Genomic DNA, 21,767 nt, shown 5'->3' with positions numbered 1-21,767 from the left:
TTTCCTAAGATGGCTTAGAAATGGAACTGAAATCGACATTGAAAGTGATTATCGCTACAGTTTAATAGAAGGAAGTCTGATGATCAATAACCCCAGTGAAATGAAGGATTCTGGACAGTATCAGTGTTTAACCACCAACATGTTTGGCAGTATTTTAAGCAGAGAAGCTGTTCTACAGTTTGCATGTGAGTAACAATTTTTTTTAACATGGATAAATCAGATCTTTGTGTTGCTTGATAAGGGTCTAAATTGTAATTTGAATACATTACAGAAGTTACACTGTCCACTGACTTTGTTGGGCTAGGATATCTAAATTAGAAATATAATGCTTAGTGGGAAAGAGTGCTTTTCTGTGTCCTTCTTACTTTTAAAATAGAACAGTATCAGGGAAAATAACTCTAATAGATGATCTCAAATGTTATCCTTTGATGAGGAACACTCTGCTAAGGTATCTTTCACTCGCTTGTTTCCTGAAATGTTTATCGTTTTGCCACACTATCTGAGCAGGAGAAAGAACTGTAAACTTAGAAACAGAGTGGGATAAACTGCATTTGTTTCTGTAGGATAGTCTGCAACTTTAATGATGAGCATAGTTTTGTTTGTATGTATGCATATAAATGTGCATGTTTTATGACCATGTTTATGCAGACATATCATGCATACATTTCATTATGCGACCGAGATTTATTTTTTTTTAGTTAACGGAAACTAGATATGTCATATCAATGCCTTTGAAATAATTTACTACAGCATACCTTACAGAAGCTATCAACAATTCATGATCCCGAGTAAATGGTATGGTCTATATATAGTATGCTCTTTTTCAAACATATTATAAACAAAAACTTGCCAGAATTTCAGATATTCTACTTCTAACCCTACTTCCAGCACTTTACAAGAAGGCAGCTAACACCATTTTAGTGCTTTATGTAGGCAAAACCCACCATGAGATGTTTTGGAGAGATGCAAAATAAACTGCATCCTAATTTCTCAATTCCTGATGAAAATAGGACATTACCAAGAAAAATGAGGCAGATCTTCATATAAGTGCAACTGGAAAACAGTGGGGTTAAGGAGAAGTTGCCTACCTGCATGTCTACTAACACATATGGTGGCATGGATAATTCAGCAGAGATAGTGTGGGGTCTGAGATTCTCCACTAATCTACCCCTTCCCACTAAAGTCAGACCTCTCAAAGCTATAGCTTTAGTGTTACCTGATGCAGATCCTGTCAAGATATTTGTTAGCAAGAACATGGAACTAACCACCCACTTCTGAGCTGGGAGCACTACTGACATTTCTCTAAGTTTCCTCATGCCTGGCTAGTATATTTAAAACCTCTAACATCACAACAGTGGTCTCACCACAGCATTATCAAACCTCAGCCTTAGTTGTAGCTCTGAGAGAATTCTGCTACATTTTATCTTTTAGACAAGAAAACTATCATAAAACAAGTCACTTGTTTAGAGGACCTGACGACTGGTAGATATAGATAGTTCCAGGGCTCTGAATCTCAGATTTCTGTTCCCATTTCAGGAGCATGGCTAACAGGTGGCCATTTGACCTTCAGCTGAAAAAAAAAAAAAAAAAATACAGAGAAAGTAAGAGCTTGAGTTCAAACAACTGAAGGTTTATCAGTTTCAGTAGCTCACACTAGATCATGTCACCCAAGGCTCTGTCCAGCCAGGGATGGAGCATTTACCACTTCTTTGGGCAACCTGTTCCAGTGCCTCACTACCCTCACAGTAAACAACTTCTTTCTTATATCTAACCTGAATTTCTCCTGTTTAAGTTTGAACCCATTACCCCTTGTCCTACTGCTACAGTCCCTGATGAAGAGGAGTTTGTTTTTATTGGATTTTTAAATGATTGTTAGCCGGCACAGCTGCTTTTGCAGGTATCAAAGTTGTTACATTATAACGGCTTGAACGTGATTTCTCTTCATTAAAGTATTTACTTGGAAATTATAATGAAAGTTTCTCAGGAAGGTTAATGGAGGAATGCTAGCTGGAAATGCTGAGATGTAGCTAACAATGCCACAGAACTTGTGAGAAAAGACACTTGTATCGCAGAAATGTTTTAGTAAGTCAGATCCAAAGTAAATTTAAAATAAAGATTTTCATTGTGATTTCAGCTTTAAAATATCTAAGACATTGAGTTTGACCAGAAAGTTCAGATAAATTTTCTTGATGAAAAGAACGTAATACCTTCATCTTGTTATCTTGGGTGATATAAAGTTTACACTGGTTCCCAATGTGCTAGTACTCTTTTATTTCCTTTAGGAAACTAAAATGTGCTTTTCTGATGCTTAAAGGGAATATTTACCCTACAGCATGAAAGATGGTTTTATGATTTAAAACATAATGGTTTTGATGCCTCTTCTTATCTAGGAGAACTTTTGTAGTGTAATCACAATCTTTATGAAATAAATGATGAAATTTTCCACATTAAGATATTTTAACATATATACACACATATATATACAAATGCACATGTACATACATCTCATTTATTAATAACTCTTTTCTCTTTTTCTTGCATTGAAATTCATTAATTACCTGAAATCAACCTTGGATGAGGCAGTATACAATTAAATGGTCTTTAGATCAGACTACATTTATTCAGTAATTAGCATTGAGCTCTAAAGCATTCTGTAGAAAGGTAGAGCACTAGACAAAAAGTAGCTTACATTACCCTGAAATATAATAAATTTTTAAATGCCATGACTGTGAAGAAATACTGTAAGGTAAAACTTCAGTAGAGTTCAAGTAGGACATTTTATAGCATTCATAGAATCATGGAATCTTAGAATCAAATAATGTTTTTGGTTAGAAGGGATATTAAAGATCATCTAGTTCCAAAACCTCTGCCTTGGGCAGGGACACCTTCCACTAGACGAGGTTGCTCAGGACCCTGTCCAACCTGGCCTTGAACACTGCCAGGGATGGGGCAGCCACAGCTTCTCTGGGCAACCTGTGGCAGTGTCTCACCACCCTCATAGTGAAGTATTGCTTGTTAACAGCAGGCTTGCATGTTAACATGTCTCCAGTTATTTTCACTGAGACAGAAAGTAAAGCACTGAAAAATATTTTTGTAAGGAAAGATCCTAACCTTAAAGTAATTAAAGTAGTTGGTGTCCTGCAATTTTGCTGGGCTCTAATGGCTTGAAGGGTAATTTATAATCCCAAGGATAAACCAAGGCATTTCAGATTCTGAGAACAAAGCTAAGCATAATAGCATTCAGTTTCCCCTTTTTCACTGAAAGCCACAGATTCCAGAAACTAAGAAACTTACTACTTTCACAGAAAAAAATAAAAAATTAAGTTCATGGACTTGCTTGAATGCCCTTTAATGCTGTAGAAAATAGCTACAGCTTGAAGAGTTGTTCTAATTAAAGAGAGAAATGGCATACAGCAGGAAAGGAAACAACAGGGACCATTAAACAAGGCCTTTGACAGTCTTACAGGAAAAAAATGTGCCATAATGTGCCTATGCAAAATCTCGCAAAACTTGAAAAAGGAGAACGTTTATTGCATTGGCTCTTAGTTTTTGCACAATTGCATGGCCAAAAGTCCAGTTGCTATGGCTATTATCATGTAGTTGAGCATTGATGGTGCATTATGAGTATAAATGTTTGTGCATTATACTATTTGAATGTGTGCATAATTAAAATAGAACTTTGAAATACTTATACAATGTATTTGAAAGAGAAAGAAATAGAAAATATAATTCTTTTATACATGACTGGAGATATAACTTTTGAAATAGCCTCCGGTGTCACTGGTTATTTTTATGGAGCAAAGTGGAAAGACCAGCTATATGTAGTCTGCATGAAATTTAAAACTATCATAGCACATATTTATGAAGATTTAAACTCAAAAAAGTTATCTTTTTTTCTCTTCTTTGCACTGCCCAAGGTAGTGCTTTTTAATGCTATTTTAAGAAAGTAAAGGGGGATAAAAAGAGAAATTAAACCCCCATGCTGTAACAGAAGCTGAGGAGAAATATGTTTTCCAATAAAAGCACCTATTGGCCAGGAATCCCTTTTGTCTTGAATAGAATTTTATGCAGAAAAATTTGGAATAAAATGCCCAGAATTAACACTGACAAAATGTCAAGCAAATCAGAATTACTTACTCTTACTTTCTTTGCCACTTTTCCCTGATGAGGATAATTTCATAGAACCATAGAATGCTTTGAGTTGGTGTCGTGGTTTAAGCCCAGGCCGTAAATCAGAACCACGCAGTCTACTTCCCCCCCCAACCTTTCTTCCCTCCGCTCCCGGAGGGACGGGAAGGAGAATCGAAAGAATGCAACTCCCATGGGTTGAGATAAGAACAGTTTAATAACTAAGGTATAACACAAACCACTACTGCTACCACCAATAATAATAATGATAAAGGGAATAACAAGGAAGAGAATACAACCGCTCACCAACCGGTACCTCACCCCCACCCTTCAGTGATCTCGCCCTTCCGGGAACTCTCAGTTCTACATCCTGGGCATGACGTGCTATGGTATGGAATACCTCTGGCTAGTTTGGATCAGGTGTCCTGTCCCTGCTTCCTCCCAGCTTCTCCTCCTCCCTGGAAGAGCATGAGACTCACAAAGTCCTTGGTCAGTCTAAACATCGGTGTTATCAGCTCTGTTCCCAGGCTGAAAGTCAAAAACACAGTGCTGCAACAGCTACTAAGAAGGAGAAAAAATGACTGCTACTGCTGAACCCAGGACAGTTGGAATTGACCTTAAAGATCATCTAGTTTCACCCCCCCCTGTCATGGGCAGGGACACCTTCCCTGGACACTAGACAAGGTTGCTCAAAGCCCCAATTCTTGATTACAAAAATCATATGTTTAAAGTCACATTTCACACATTTGGACTTAACAGGTTGTTGTTGTAAAGATAAAAAGCTATCAGTTTGGTAGTTTCAAATGTGATTTATACTTCACAAACACAAGTAATAGTTCACATGCAAAGAATATTTTCTTAACAAAATTCTAATCAGCTCATTAAAATGTGAGAACATTAGAGAGATAATTAGTGAATCCCTTTAGCCCATCTTAACATTAATGAATTTTGTATTTCTGGGTGTGGCTATCTCTACGGAAGAGTTATTAAAATCCCAAACACCTCTTTAAAGATCCTGCAGTTAATGGAAACAGAAAACAGAAACATAGTTCTTCTAGCTTAACTTTTTGCTGCATTATGAAAAAATGTGCATATATGAAGGCAAGAGCATCAGCCAAATAAAACAACAATAGCCAACTTATAGTTGCTGCAAGCAAAAACCCAACTTTGTTCAACATCTAGTAATTTTAAAGAAGTGCATGACATCCAAAATATACTGAGGGTACAAAACTTAGTAACAAAGTGTAAGAGTTTTATGAAGTAACTTAGACATTAAGCACACATACCTTGTTACATTGTTTTAGTTTGGTCTCTGTCGTGGTTTAAGCCCAGGCCATAAGTCAGCCGGCAGCCCTTTCGCTCACTCCCCATCTTTTCTTCACCACCACCCCCAGCCCCCCCTCCCCACCAGGCTCCCGGAGAGACAGGGTGGAGAATCGAAAGAATGTAACTCCCACGGGTTGAGGTAAGAACAGTTTAATAACTAAGGTATAACACAAACCACTACTGCTACCACCAACAATAATAATGATAAGGGAAATAACAAGCAAAGAGAATACAATACCATCTGTCGATACGCAGCCCGACTGAGCAGTGAACTAGCCCTTCCGGGTAGTTCACAGTTTACATCCTGGGCATGATATGCTGTGGTATGGAATACCTCTTTGGTTAGTTTAGGTCAGGTGTCCTGTCTCTGCTTCCTCCCGGCTTCCCCTCCTCCCTGGCAGAGCATGAGGCTCACAAAGTCCTTGGTCAGACTAAGCATTTGAGCAGTAACTAAAAACATCGATGTTATCAGCGCTGTTCCCAGGCTGAAAGTCAAAGCCACAGCACGGCACCAGTTACTAAGAAGGAGAAAAAATGACTGCTACTTCTGAACCCAGGACAGTCTCTCATTTCTTCTCATTCCTGATGGAAATTTGTGTTAACTAAAAGGAGAATTTCAAAATTAAACTTTAATATTAATTTCTCAATGTTCGCTACTTCAGCATCTGTACATGAGCTAAAAAAGAATAAGTGACTTGAACATGGGAGATTTGAAAAAATGTGGTTTCCAAACTGACTGAATCTACCTGCCTACATATAATTGTGCTGGGTTCCACAGCCTTGCTTTGGAGCAGTGTGGTACAACTTTGGCTACAACACTGGATGTATTTTGTGCTTACCTTTGCCACATATCCAATCTCTGTATTCCATTAGGTCACAAAACAGAATTGCTTTTCTCTGTCTGTGGATTATTTAACCTTTCACAAGAGTACCATGTCTATGATATTTACCATCTGGGCTAAAAAAAATAGAGAAATGTTAGGGGAAAATAACTTCTCACCTATCATTTGTGGAACTCGTCACTGCATTTTTATGAATCTGATTGTCACTGGCTTCTTTGTATCATTTTCCTCTTTTCTATTCAATCTATTTTCTCATTTAATCTACAGAGAAGGTTACTGATTAGCTACAATTTGAATGTCCTTTTCCAACTGATGAGCTACCATGACTTTCCAGGATGTACTGAATAAGAAGTCAGCCATGATGCAGACATATAAATCAATAGTTTTCTGGGGAGACAGCCTGTGCACTGCCCATTCCATCACAGCACACCTCTGACAGCCTGTAAGCAAATTTGGCTCCTTAAGAAATGAGCTTAATGATCCATGGTTTCTTTCTTGCTATCATGCTCCCTGGACATCTTGTTAAGTTTACTTCATAATTTCCTACTATTTATTTATAAAGACTTTATTTAATTACAACCCACTAAGCACAGGAAAAAACTTGATTTCTTACATTAATTCCAGAATATGCAATGTAACAAAATGTTTTATCATGTTACAATATCAACATTTTTTTTCTAAACCATAAAGTGAAACAATATTAAATACTGTAAAAGATGAGAACCAGCTGAAGTGGGAAAAGAAATCAGAATGCAACTAGTCATAATTCCATTTTTAAAAACGTTCCTGATCATCCTGTAATACAGCCTAAGTTGGTCATTGCTGTGTTTTGAAACCAGCAAAGCAATATGAATAATGTTACTATGTTGGTTAAGAATATCTATAGCTGCAATAGTAATTTACACTGTAAAACTTTCAGGGTTTTTTCTGCATAATTTCAAGTTGCTGTTTTTAGGAAATGCATGCTTAAGAGACACCTTCAACCCAGCGGTATGTGCCAGGAGAAATTAATATTATGTAGGACTGGTTGCATTTTATATTCATAAATAGTTCATTAATTGAAGGATATAATTGAGTGAACCTGATATTAATATGAATTTTTGTCACACTCCACAAAGACTTTCATGTAAATGAAAAATGAAGAAATTGTGTTATCTTACTGAAGGAAGGGATCTGACTTATAGTTCAGATGTGGAGACTCTGCTTCCTAGCTCTTCCATTATTTATTTGTGCAAGTTAGGGCATTTTCACAAGATTTTGTGAGATCTTTCTTAAAAAACTAGATTTCAAGGCTAAGGTTTTCAGTGACATGGATCAACCGCCCCCGCAGGCCACAGTTTCCCACTTAAATGTTCAAACACTTGGACATTTCTATTTTACAATTCTGAAAATCTAGTCCTTTCTTTTGTTAAGAATCAGAAAGAATTTTAAACTGAAAGATAGGATAGATATTGGGGGGTTTTATTTAAAATTAGTAAAGAATGAAGTTTTGAGTCAAATTAGAACTTTTTGTTTGATTTCAGCTTTGGAAAAACCACGTTATTTAAATTTTAGCTGTACTGATATTAATCTGCTTATAGAAACATTCAGTTTATACAACTGAGTTCAATGGTGCAATGTACCAAGAACTTTCGCCCTAGTCTAGTGAAGTATTTAATTTTAATTTTTTTGCTTGCTCTTTTTGAAGTTGATAGGATGATGGACGTGCTTAAAATTAAGCACATGTTTCAATTCTTGTTGTTGTTAAACATGAGAATTTCTAAAGCAAGAGTTGGAACAGTCTGTCTGGATTAGTTACCATATTGTCATTGTGACAGACACATAATAGGCTTAATTAAGCCTTCTGCCATTCATTTCTTTATCTTTCTTAAAGTGAATAAATAGTTTAGAATAATAAACTTCATGCCTTAAAAATAGCAGAAGTCATTACAAGTCCTTTTATCCAGCAGTTCTCAAAGAAGCTTTCCTGTTGGAAAAGATAGATATGGGTTCATCTTTGTGGCTATAGTGAATTTTCGATGAAAATCTCCCTTCAACCTTGCTTGTAGGTGAATCTTTTGTCTAAGCCTGAAAACATGTCTGGAGAAATAAATTAAATCAGCATTTGAGAGGTCACCTAAAACTGTGAAGACAACATCCAGACCAATTGCCTTGCCCTCCTGTATTAGATCAGTTAAAGAGCAGAGGAATCCCACTTCTTTCCTACTGACATGAGCAAATGCTTTCTTTCATTGAAAACAGGAGAAGGATAGGGAAATTCTCTTTTATCTTCTCTCTGCTGCCTTGAATGAGTATCTTGTCAGTTCCAAAAGGAGTTCTGTGTCTAGGCTAGTAAATTAAATGTTCCCTAGCACTGAGAACAAATCATGTGGAAAGGTCCATATCCATACCTGTAATCTTTTATCCCCCAAGACACACAGTCTTTTAGAAATGGCCCCTGTCACTCCTGCTAACATCCAAAATGTGACAAGAATTGTCTTAGAGAAGGCTGTGGTCCTACCGAAGAATCCCGTGGATACTTCTAACTCTGTGACAGCGTTTGTGAAGAAAGTCCAGTACAGGAGATTTTTTACTGTATTAGTATAGAGAAAGTCTGAGTATCTTGAATTGAGAGTCCTCAGAATACTAGGGGAAATGCATTTTTAATATGTGCTTCAGACATGCCATAACTGTATGAAATATTGTAATTTCATGACTTCTACTATATGAAGAAAATTATGAAAAGTTTTAATGCTGAAAAGCACTAAACAAAGCTATACATATTTTAGTCTAGTCTGTGTCCATCCTTCCTTAATTCTCAGTCTGCATCTTGATTATAAATTATATGGTTATAAAATATATGGAACAGACATCTTAAGATAGGAGACTAAGTCTTACGAATCCCAGCTACACGTGAAGTCTTTCTTAAGGGTGGTACTCAGGAATACAGGAAGACGGTAGTAACAAGCACTATGTTCCAGACATATTCTATAAGGCAAAGATTTTAGACATTCCTTGTTCACTAAAAGAGTCTGGTTACTCCACATGTGTCCTAACAAACAATTGACACTTTTCTTTGCTTCATCCACTTGACTTTTCTGTGATGAAATCACATATTACCTCAGCCTGAGAGGGGCATTTTTACAAAGCTGAGAGCAAAAACTCAAGAAGATCTAAAGCAGCAACCCAGAAGCGTTTATTCTTTTGCATGGTAGTATTAGAATGAAATCAGCTTGAAAAGTTGAGGTCATATCCCTAATTAGGCACTATACATCAATACAGTGCAAATTTGATTCTCATTATAGTAATTTAGTAGCTTCAGAAATGAGTATCAATTCTGGATGTACTCCGTTAAGTAACATTTATTATCTCATTCCATTTGAATTGCAGAAAAGCATAGCTTCAACCTCATTGATCTTTGTATCCATCAAACACCAAAAAAGTTATGATTATTTCAAAGTATTCAAATGGAAATGAGATTTATTAATCTTGTCAAGTTCATTTATTGCTACATAAGTTTTGATGCCAAAAAAGTATTCTGAGGTTTAAGTTCTTCTCAGTCTTTAACTCTGAAAATGTACTTTAAACAATACATTTTATATTTTGTGTTCTGTGGAATTATTAATAGAAATCAGTCATGTAGGGAGAAACAATTTGAAATGTAATTACAGCAATCATTGAAAGATGCATACTACATTTACTGACTTCTCATTTTAGCTTTGTGCAATTTTCTGCAGGACTGGAAGGCTAGTGTTTAACCTGCCTATAACCTATTTACCTCTTTCACGATCTAATCTATCATGCTAATGAACCATTAGCCTTGACATTTAAATATAGATGACAATAATTAAGAACAACTAAATAGGAGATAGGAGGAATTTTAAAAGGCTGAAGGAGAATTCTGTGCAAAGACCAGACAACACTTTCAAAATTTCATTTGCAAGTTCAAACTCAGATTAATTTCTGCTAATTACCACATCATCTGTCTACTTACAGCCTTACAGCTCTTGCAGATTGTAGTGACAAGTATCTACCTTCTTTCAAATTAAAGGTGTAGTTTTACTTGAAATTTTTTGCATGGTATTTGTGGTGCTACCATAGCATTCCTGCCCTCACTATGCTCCCTCCATTACCCTGACACAGCTATATTGTGGCTTTCCTGAGAAGCTTCTGATCTGGTTGAGAAACAAACTTGTCTGACAGGTTAATCTTCCATTCATAAACACAGGTGCTCAGGTACTTATGATGGCACAAGGCTAGGAGGGTTAGAAAAGTAGACAGGGCATTTAAGCTGACCTACTCAGGAACAGCACTGAATATAAAAATTTGGAGCTTAGGTGAGAAAGCTTCTAGGAAAGAGTTGAGTTCTAGCTGAGGTAACGACAATTCAGAGGAAATACTAAGTTTAAGAAAGGACTACAATGAATGAAAGAGATGATTGATCATCAGAGAAAACATCTGGAAGGTTGTGAAACATAAGGATAAAGAGAATTAACAGAAGTCAAAGCTGAGTTATACGGACAAAGGAAATTAAAAGAAATGCAGATAAGTTTTTCAGCTATCTTAATAAGAATTAATAAGAAAAGATGATGGAACAGAATTTAAGTTCTGTGGTTGCCTTTCTTTAATTTTCTGTAAGGACAGAATAGCTTATAAAGCCATATGAAGTGTGAGATACTACAAATAGAAAGATAAGCATTCTTTTTAGGGATAAGACAAGACTGGTAAAAGTAAATCCACACTCAAAATGTACTTTGATATAAGATGAGACTCCTACAACATCCCTGAATTCTGTTCATAAAGTTTAGTACTTCAGTGATATAACTTCAGAACAGTGTCAGTTCCAGGGACAATTTCTCCTTTGTTTTTCTGGATATTTTCACTAGTGTTCAGTATACAGTGATAAAATTAAATTATCTAATGCTACAGCTGGGAAGTGTTATCAACATAGAAGCTGTATTCTCAGCTTTAGGAACAATACATTTTATTTGTGCTATTTTTCACTCTAAGTCATGAACGTGGCAATATCACTGTTATTTTGCATTGTTTCTTGTAATTATTTTGACGATAAAATTAAAAAAAAGCTGTAACAAAATTCCTCAACAGGGGTAATGATAACATCAAAAGAATCCTCTGATGACCACCATGTGAAGATAACATCAAGTCCCCAAGCATGATAGCCTTAAATTCAGAGAGATTGGGTAGATGTGTTACATCTGCACACCAGGACACAGAGATTCATAACTTCTTCTATACTGGATTTGAAAGTTGGATATCAGAAGTTGGTTTCCTAGAATATGGCACATATATAAAAGGGAGCAAATCCTCTCTATAAAACATACTGTCAATTGTCTCCATATACAAGCACACACAGCTAAACAATTATAATGATAAAAAAAGAAAACTCCAAACCGACCAAACTCTTTAATTTGGTTTCAGCCCTATATCTCATCAAGCATGGAAATATGTAAAAATGCCCTTAGGATTCTATTAATATGTTAATCCTGAACACACCCATCTACCCACTCCATACACCACTCTAATTTAAAGGCAATACATTCAGTCAAAAACTTGCATACTGTGTGTCTACCTACGCATTAAATATTACAGTGAATTTTATTTGAACTGCAAGGTCAAACATCCAAAGAAATGGGAGGAGGGCTTTGTCATTTTCTAAACAATCTCCATTTCCCCTTGCGTACAAGAGTCTTACAATATAGATTTGTCACACAGTCACTTTTTTGTTTTTTTTTACATTAGACCCCTTAAACTCCTTCAGGTCACAGAAAAAATACTGCTGTCTTACCAACCGATGTTCTGTTTGCTATTGTTCAGTACACTGGCCCACCTTCATTAATTCAGAGTATTCAAAATCTACTCTAAAGACAAAGCTCATTTTCTCAGAAGCTTTTTATGGTGCTCATCATTACAGCATCCAAGTGCTTCATGAACATTAATAGATTTATTTATACAATGTCCCTGTGAAGTGAGTAGTTATTACTATCTCCTTTTTATAAATGGAAAACTAAGACATAAGAGATTAATATAAAATATCCAGTAATTTGGGGAGCTGTACGTGAACTCAGGAAGAGCTGCTTTTCCCATATGCATAGTGGAGCCAGAACTGATCACTTTTCAGTTCATCACTCTGACCAATTCTTTTTCTCAGCCTTTATATCAGTCATATCTTAATCCTACATCTACTTTCTGATCTCTCTCCTACTATCTATTATGCTGCTGATCCCATTTGTGGTTTCTTTAGTTGCTGAAATCATCTCTGACTAAAAACAAGTGACATCTTTCTAGCTCTTTTTTAGTCTCTCTGCTCTTTTTATTTCATTGTCTGCAGTTACTCTATCTCACATTTTGCACTTCCAGGTTCCTAACCTCAGTTCCTTTCTCTGTCCTTATTCAATACCTTTTATAACATGATTTTTCCATTCTTACCTTTCTGCATCCTTAAGAGAGTAAATGAACATTTAGTTATCTTTTAATTAAAACTGGCAGTAACTGAAACAGGATCTTCTAACGGAAAGTATTGTCCATCTTATTTACCGTATTTACTACCTATTGTGTCTCTAATAATGGATGGAGTTCTTAATAGTACAAATATCCATTGGCAGAATGCTTTTTTTTTTTTTTTAATTAGAAAATTTTATATAGAGAGAGGGTAAATAACTTAAATTGCTACTCCATTAGCTCTCATAAGCAAAATGGGTCAAGGCTTTGAATGTCAAACTGTTACAGTATGTTGAATATGAAGTTCTAATGATAATTCAGGAGCTAGTACTTTCTCTTTTAAATTATTAAATCATTATTGCAGAACACACTATAATGAAACAGGTGCTCCCTGGATAAATTTCTGCCCTGAAAGGCATTTCTACTTAAATATTTGCCACTTACTATGAGATCTCAACCATCTCTCTCACTCATTAATATGACAGCAATTAGCTGTGATCTCAACTGCAAGATTAGGTTTTGAGATTTAAGACAGTCTTTATTCAGTCAAATCTTCTGAATTCCACTGCCATCTTAGTGTGCTACTGTCTTCATTGTTTCCTGACCTTGTCTACTGTGTTCCTTTACAGTTTACAAATGGAAGGCTATTGCTCTGTCTAAACTGGAGCATAAGAAATACAAAACATCTTGATTTATGATCATCACTAGCCATATCAAAACGTGTACATGGATAACAATTCTTCTAAGGCTTTTCTTTGTTCCACTGCTGGTTCTATAAGGTCTGATAATGTCTACTAATGTAATACTGGGAAGTGGCACCTCTTAGTTTTTAATTTACTCTTAAAACTATTGTTACCTGATTAATGTCTGATAAAAAAAAAATGGAAGCATCTTAGATAAAATCTGTCAGTGAATATAAAAGTTGAACTAGAATATTGGTGAGAAAATCACCAGGAGAACAAAAGATACTAAGTATTCTCAATTTGAGACTGCCTTGGGGCAATCTCAACAGAGAAGCCAGTCCTTTAAGTACTTTATCATGCAAAACACAATTGCCAGCAATTCACCCGAAATTATTGGGATTGCATTCAGGGTAAAGATCTTTGCTTCATATTTTGCTCAGAGTTCTCCAAAATGTACAAAGTTGTGTACTGCATGAACAAAAGATGTTTAAAAACTCATATACTAGTTCCACAGGAGATTTAAACACTTGATGTTTTTTAAATACAAATTTGATCTTTTTTATTATTTCTTTCACAATAAAATTCCAAAGCACTATGTTTTGGAGTCAATGAAATTAAGTTTTTTTTAATAATGTCAAATTGTTACGTATACATTGGTTAAGAAAATCCTATTTCAGTGAAATAAGTATTTTTTACCACAGCATTTGAGTACTTAAAGTTTGGCATTGTATTGTACTAAAAATATATGTAATTCATATGTATATGTAATAAATACTCAGACATTGTAAAAACTGGACTCAACATTGCTAAAAACAGAAAGCCTAAATTGCTATTTCCATGCCTAAGACTGTTCTTAGATAATATTTCTGTACTGATAATTCTGCAAAATTACAAAACACTTGTAATACAGAGCCTGAAATGCCATTACAATGATCTTACTATTTTTTTTCTAAAAGCTGTCATTAAGTCTTTAATATTACATTACAGTTATTTAATTGTTGAAGTAGAGTTATGCAAAAATAATCTTATGCGGAAGATGAGGCCACAAATGAAGTTGTAGTGAAACTGCCAGTGTTGCAGTTCAAATTCCCTCCCTTTCTTTCAACCCAAGCTCTTCTATACAGCTTCTCCTTAAAGTACCTGATCCACAACCAGCAAATCATCCTTGTTCAGTGTACCTACCTGATGACAAAGTCATTGTGCACATTCTGCTTAGTCACGTAAACCTAAAGTGAGACTTACTCGCAGCCCAGAACTTTATCTTTACTTGCTGTTGTTTCATATGTGCTCCTAAGTGTGTGACCGTAGCGCACAGACATATTTTTCCTCTGGGAAAAATACTTAAATAAAAGAGGATAGAGTCAAAAATGCTATAAACGGAAGAGACAATGGAAAAACTATCCAGATCCAAAATCTGTGGATTCTTTTGATGGTTTTAAATGAACTTTGTATTAGGCCAATAATGGGAAAAGAAACATGCTTTACAAAGACCTTTAAAAAAAGATATTAAGCTAGCATAAAAAATTATTCTCACATTATTTGGGAGCAAACTCAACTGAGTATTTATAAGTGACATAGATCTAGGTTGGACAGAGCCTTGAGTGGCATGGTTTAGTGGAAGGTGTCCCTGCCCACGGCAGGGGGGTTGGAACTAGATGATCTTAAGGTCCTTTCCAACCCTAACTATTCTATGATTCTATGATTCTATGATTCTATGATCTAAAGCATGTATAAACTTTTTTCAGACTTGAAGCAAAGGAAATTAAATTTAAATGTCGACTTTCATAGTAACACAAGTACCTTATCTGATTTAAATAGCATGTTTACTTAAATTTCAGTAAAATAAATCCTGGGAGTTGGACTCAGTGATCCTTACAGGTACCTTCCAACTCAAGATATTCTATGATTTGGGGTAATAACAATAATGAAAATTGTGTCTTGATACAGTCCTATCATAGTATCATAGGATCATAGAATCATAGAATGGTTTGGGTTGGAAAGGGTCTTAAAGCTCATACAGTTCCAACCCTCTGCCACAGTCAGGGACACCTTCCATTAGAACAGGTTGCTCAAGGCCCTCTCCAGCCTAGCCTTGAACACTTCAAGGGAGGACACACACACATCTGTTCAGGCAACCTGTGCCAATGCTTCAGCAACCTCACAGTAAAGAATCTTATTAATATCTAATATAAATCTACCCTCTTTCAGCTTCAAACCACTATCTCTTGCCTTATCACTGCACTCCCTGATAAAAAGTCCCTCCCCGTCTTTCCTGTAGGCTTCTTAATCATGTATTGTCAAAGCAGTCATATATTATTTTCTATAGTAACATAGTGTTTGTGTGAAGAAATTACGTGGTATACAGAAAAAGATAGAGAGATCCCTACCAGATAAATTATTTTTTGGAGAGTATGGATTTTTCTAGGTAATACGTTTAGACACATAACAGTGCCTAAAATTACTCATCCCTTGTTTTAGGAATCATTCTATTTGAAAATAATAATGAATCCTCACATCAGTTGTTTTGTATATCCAATAAATTGTTCACAACCCTATCTAATAAGCTTGCTTTGCAGTTGTTTTGCTTCCTACAGAAATATTTGGAGATAGGTAAAGTACACAATGGTTTCTATTTTTAAATAGAAAAGCTTTCCCCCTCTACTTCATTTAGTCAGGGCTGCCAAGTTTCGTTCCTTTTTTTTATTTTAATGTTTTTGAGTATCCTGAAATATGATGGGTTTTCTAGTACATTGCATCTATGTTCTTGTTTATTCTTATCTCAGTTAATGAAAGTCAAGGCAAGCGCATCAGTCACTGATGTAAAAATGTAAACCCAAGCCTTTCTAAAAGCAAGAAATAGTGTTTGTGGTTTAGCAGCTGAAAAATCTGTAAATGGTATCTGTCATATAGTTCTATTCTTGCACTATTAATGGTCTTAAAATGCTTTCACCCACTTTAACTCATACTGTTTCCAGATTGTAATTATGATTTATATCTTTTAAGGAAAGACTAATGATATGTCTGTGGTTGCTAAGAAAATGCATGCAAACTAGGTCAGTGCTGCAATATGCTGGAAGAAAAGTCCGCATTTTGTAAATGTTTTAGGTTCCAGAATATTCTGCTTCTGGTTTTGCACAAATCTACCTTAATACTGAGATGAAATATTTATATCGGAGTTAGTTCAAAAAGACGGTCATTTTGTTTGACAAATTTGGTCACCTTTTGGGGACTTAACAGTTTGTGACCTGCAAAGTCATGTTAAGTTTTCATATACTGCTCATTGTGAGCATCACAGTGTTGGCACACATTGGCCAATACTATAACAATGTCTCAAAGTAGCTGGAAAGCACTGGTTTCATAAATCAGTGAGGTTAAAATAGTTCTATCAGACTTTGATCCTGAACTGAAAAAAACCAAAATTGCTGTAGAACTCCAGAAGAGGATACCAGATATCACAAAAACTTACTTTCCAGCAGTTATGTGGCTTTCTGAAAAAGCTTTTTCAAATAGCTTCTCACCTTGGTTATCTGTATGTCCATATTATCTTAATTTGATTTTTTTTTTCATTTAAGTCATTTGCTGTCAGAAATTCCTGGTGAAAAGTAAATAAATAGGCAGAGATTTAAGTACAGGTAATCTGTATATTAAAGACATTTCACACTCTTCAGTGATAAAAATTATTGTCTCCGTGAGGACACAGCTGGAACCATAGACATTGATTTTCAATATGAAAGCCAATAGACAACATCTTGACAGCTGGTTCCCAACTAAATCATTAGTAAGCATCTCATATCTCCATGTGATCTGTGTTTTTTACTTCTATGGGACATGTATTCTGGAATTTGTATTTATGGATTGTTTTGCAATTAGAAGGGTCTCATTTGCTGACTTGATCAGAGTTCTCTAAGGTGCACATCACTTTGTGAATAAACATTCAGATTGGGAAAGATTTACATGATTCAATACCTGAAATTTAGTTTGAAATAATTACAAAAATGGTATTTTTCTGTATTTTATGGACATAGCCTACAAGTAAAGTACCTACAGGGAGTAACATTGCATTCACTGTGTGTACCTCTCTGATAGCACAAATTACAAGAAGTAGAAATACCTTCCTTTTCATTAAGCATAGACATTTTGAAAAAAATCTATAATAAAAGGTTTACAAGTTTCAGTGTTTGAATTATAATGGTTGCAAAGATGATGTTTCTGCTTCGACTCTTCAAATTACTGCTTGAAATGGGAATGCATTTAGGCACTTATGGTTTGATTTATAAAACTTCTGTTTACTTTGTGCAGGTTCTTTGCATAGTTTACTTGGCAAAAGTAGACATTTTTAGTTTACATAAATCATATTTTTCTTTTCCGTTCCCATGGAAACTCTTGTGGATGCTACCTCATCATTCTCATCTCATGAGTGCACATTAAGACAAAAAGGGGTTGAAGGTGTGGTAATCTCAGGCTCAGTAAGCAGATAGCACTACAGTATATTTTATTTAAAGGAAAATAGTGGAAACATTTTGCAATGAAGTAGAAGCTAGAGTTGGCTGGAGGAATGTAAGACTCCCAAAAATAAAACTCTTTGACTGCCATCTCAGTAAAGAAATGTTTCCTGATGTTCAGTATGGCCCACCCCTAGCCCAGCTTTGAACTGTCTCCATGATTCCTGGATACCAGAGAGAAGAGTTCAGCACCTCTCTCTACACTTCCCCTCCTCAGGAAGCTGTAGGACACAATGATGTAGCCTCTCAGACTCCTTCTTTCCAAGCTAGACAAATCCAAAGTCTGCTGCTCCTCACAGGACATTCTTTCCAACTCTTTCGCCAGGGTTTTTTTGCCTTCCTCTGGGTGCATTCAAGGACTTTCTCATCCCTCTTAAATTGTGGAGCCCAGAACTACACACAGTATTCAGGGTGAGGTCACACCAATGCTGAACACAGCAAAATAATCACCTCTTTTGATTGGCAGGTCATACTGTGTTTGATGCACCCCAGGATGCAGTTTGCCTTCTTGGCTGCCAGAGCACATTGCTTACTTGTATTGAGTCTGCTGGTCAACCAGCATCCCCAGATCCCTTTCTGCATGGCTGATCTTCAACCATTCCTTTCTTGTTTGTACTTCTGCCTGGCATTTGTCTGTTCCAGGTGCAGAATCTGCATTTGGTCTTGTTAAGTTTCACACCATTGATTATTATGATGCTCCAATCTGTCTAGATCCCTCTTCAAGGCCTCTTGTCCCTCAAGTGAGTCAACAGTACCTCTCAGTTTAGTGTCATTAGCAAACTTGATTGGTAGATGGAAAATTGGACATGAGCTGACAATATACACTTGCAACCCAGAAAGCTAGTTGTGTCCTGAGCGGCATAAAAAGCAACATGGTAAGCAGATTGAAGGAGGTGATTCTCCCCCACTACTCTGCTCTCATGAGACCCCCATCAGGAGAAGCACATCCAGCTCTGGGGCCCCCAGCACAACAATTACTGTTGCAGCAGGCCCCCTTTTTCCTTTAGTTCCCTGTTGACAAGGTCCCTCATAAAATAACCTTGCTGGAATAAATATTCTCACCATTTCACTTGCCCTCATCAACTAATGTGTCTGACCAGGTCTGGTTCTTATCACTGCCCTATATGTTTTGTTTATGGCTTACAGCTTTTTTTGTTGTCCCTTTTTGTACAGAAAAAGGTCCTTGAGATATCCTTAAAGAAGCAGGCACTCTGCTTCCACATGCACCTACAAATATGACTCTAGAGAAAAAGTTGCATCATTTCTCTGCCACATTATGATTCTTTCACACTTCTTCTGTCACTCTTTACATTCATATTCAGAAGCACCAGAAAATATTACAGGAAACTTGAGGAAAAAAACGTTTCTAATAACCCCAATTAAAACAAAAGCACTATTCTTGTATACTTCTTAGCTGTTCATTCTTTCAAGCAATGTCAGCTCATACTGCACTTTTCTTCAGGTATTCCGTAAATATAGCAGTATTGGGAGCATTAAAGTAACACTAGGCAGTCTGTGAATGTATTTTGCAGTGATTTTCCTTTCATCCTGAACTGCTATGCGTTGTTGTCATAACCATCATGAGAAAGAAAGCTCTGATAATCATAAGGAGTATGAACCCTCATTCTATTTGCATGAATTTGCACAACTTAATGTTTTCTGGTTTTATACTGGTGGATTTTTTTCGCCCTGATCCTCAGCTCCTTATCTCACAAACTCTTCCTTAAAAGAATGCAAGAAGCTGATAATTCGCCTCTCTGTAGTAATCATAGCACTTGTATCATTGTATTCGCTTCCCTGCAGCTCCTCACAAGTCTAAACTCATCTTTTTCACCCTACCTGTAGCAGATTTTTACAATGGTGTAACACCACTTTTTCATCTGTGCTGTAATTTATTAGATAGCCTAAAACAGGCAGTTTACTGCTTTTGTATATCATGTTGCATGCATATAGGTCTAGATCTAACAGTATGAGCTGAGATTAGTGTGGACAGTCTCCCTGTTGAAATCACTGCTAGTCAGCAAATGAAATGTCACAACAGCCATGTGTATAGATATATATACACACACACATGTGTATTTAAAATACAATCATATGCTTATATTTATCTAACTGATAAATATGAATATAAATACACACACTTGTATACATATATATACATATCTACATAAATGTATAGATTTGAAACTTCTGAGTAAGTTATTATTCCCACACCTTTGTACTTAATACCATTTTATATAGGACTGCCTTACTTACCATCTTTCTATGCTATTAACTGTCTCTGCACTGTCCAGTGGATCATGTTTGTCCAAGGTTTTATAAAGAAGTAGTTGAGCTAGATAATAGGGGCAGATTCCAAGACTGAGAAGCACATCAAGAATATGTAATGTGAGGGAGATCCAAACCACAGAATGTGTAAAGTGTTGTAGTAGTCATTGCCTACTGTTAGCCTCCATCTTGCTTTTATGAATTTAAATCTTAAATAGTTTGCCCTCCTCAAGGAATTCACAGGTGAAACTCAACTGAAATTGTTTGTGATTGCATCTTGAGATTACTCTGAACTTTCAAGGGTTTGGTTCCTCCTATGCAAATTCCATCACAAACTACTGTCAGAAAATGAATCCTTGATTCTTTTAGAACCTAGACTTTAGAACAGATGTAAAATGTTGAATTTAATAGACCATCTCCTGCCTGCTTCAGCTAGATAAGTTAAAAAACTGCAATTCTTACGAAGATTTTAATTAGAATAATATTAAAATGTCCCAGGAGTTAGTGAATGCAAGGTCTTCTGTCTATTCCTCTGAGAGGAATCTAAAAAAAAAAAAAATAAACCCACCTATTCCTGCCACACAGCACGAGAGAATTAGCAGGATCAGGAGTTTTCAGCTCCTTTCTCTAATAGGATGAAAGAGATCTTGTATTATTGGCACTCATTAGCTTTAGGATTTGATACAAAGTTTCCTGGGGTGATGTTCTTTCTTGCTCCTTTGTGGCTCACATTGCACTGTGGATCATCCCCTGTCATGGCACTTCTCATCAAAGGGAATGACAATTTTGAGTTATTTTAGCTACCATTTTATTGGAGCTCTTAATAAAATATCAGAGTTACTCTTTCTATATTTAACATTATGGAGATTCCTGATCTTTCTTTCCACCCTGTCACTTCTGGGGCCTACAAGTTAAAAGGGATGTTGATACATTGCAGAGGATTTGGAGGATTGAGTAATAAAACAGGGGGTTTTTCTTAAAAAAGAAAATAATAATTGTTTTGGTTAGCTCTACAAAGGAAGGTTATTAATTCACTGATACATAGACAGTAAAAGTGTAATCTAGCAATAAGAAAATTCAGCATTTGACACTTAAAGGTATTTTTAGAACTTGGAATAAGCTGCAACTTCACAGGGAGAAAAAATAACCACTGGAAGAACTTGGCTAAGAAAGTAATTCTATTTTTCTCTGATTTTTATTCTTGTTTTTGGTGTGTTTTTTTTTTTCCCCTGCTGGAAGACATGTCTATTTTAAACACCATTTAGATAAATCCTATACTTCATGTTACACAGGAGTTGCAGTAGATTGTTGCAATGGTCATTTCTATATTTATCACTTAGTGTTTGTTTAAAAATGTAATTTAATTTTTTTGACTCTTGCATTTTCTGTTGAGGGTAGTATGGCAGTTATTCACTTGCTGAATAATAGCTGAAGACAGTAAAGGTAAAACTTGCACAAATGGTGGTTCATTAGGAGCACTCATGACAACTTGATTTATTGGTATACCTTAGGATATGTAGTCTGATTAGCTGCTTGACTTTGACATACCATCTTCTTACTCATGGGATATCTGAAATTGA

At 35.9% G+C, this 21,767-nt stretch overlaps 1 protein-coding gene across 2 annotated transcripts in view; it reads left to right on the top strand.

Moving 5' to 3' along the window:
• The window catches only part of CNTN5 (contactin 5), a gene marked incomplete at both ends in the record, with an annotated part of 355,379 nt that overhangs the window by 122,768 nt on the left and 210,844 nt on the right, over positions 1–21,767 (top strand). For both annotated transcript variants that reach the window (XM_080614312.1, XM_080614311.1), the window contains one exon: positions 10–185. In XM_080614312.1, coding sequence (XP_080470438.1) covers positions 10–185 — 176 coding nt within the window. The remainder of the gene's footprint in view (positions 1–9; positions 186–21,767) is intronic.

The sequence above is a fragment of the Psittacula echo genome, assembly GCF_963264785.1.
Source record: "Psittacula echo genome assembly, chromosome: 3".
Classification (NCBI taxonomy): Eukaryota; Metazoa; Chordata; class Aves; order Psittaciformes; family Psittacidae; genus Psittacula; species Psittacula echo.
The sequence above is the reverse complement of the archived record's forward strand: the minus strand, read 5'-3'. Positions and strand labels throughout refer to the sequence as shown.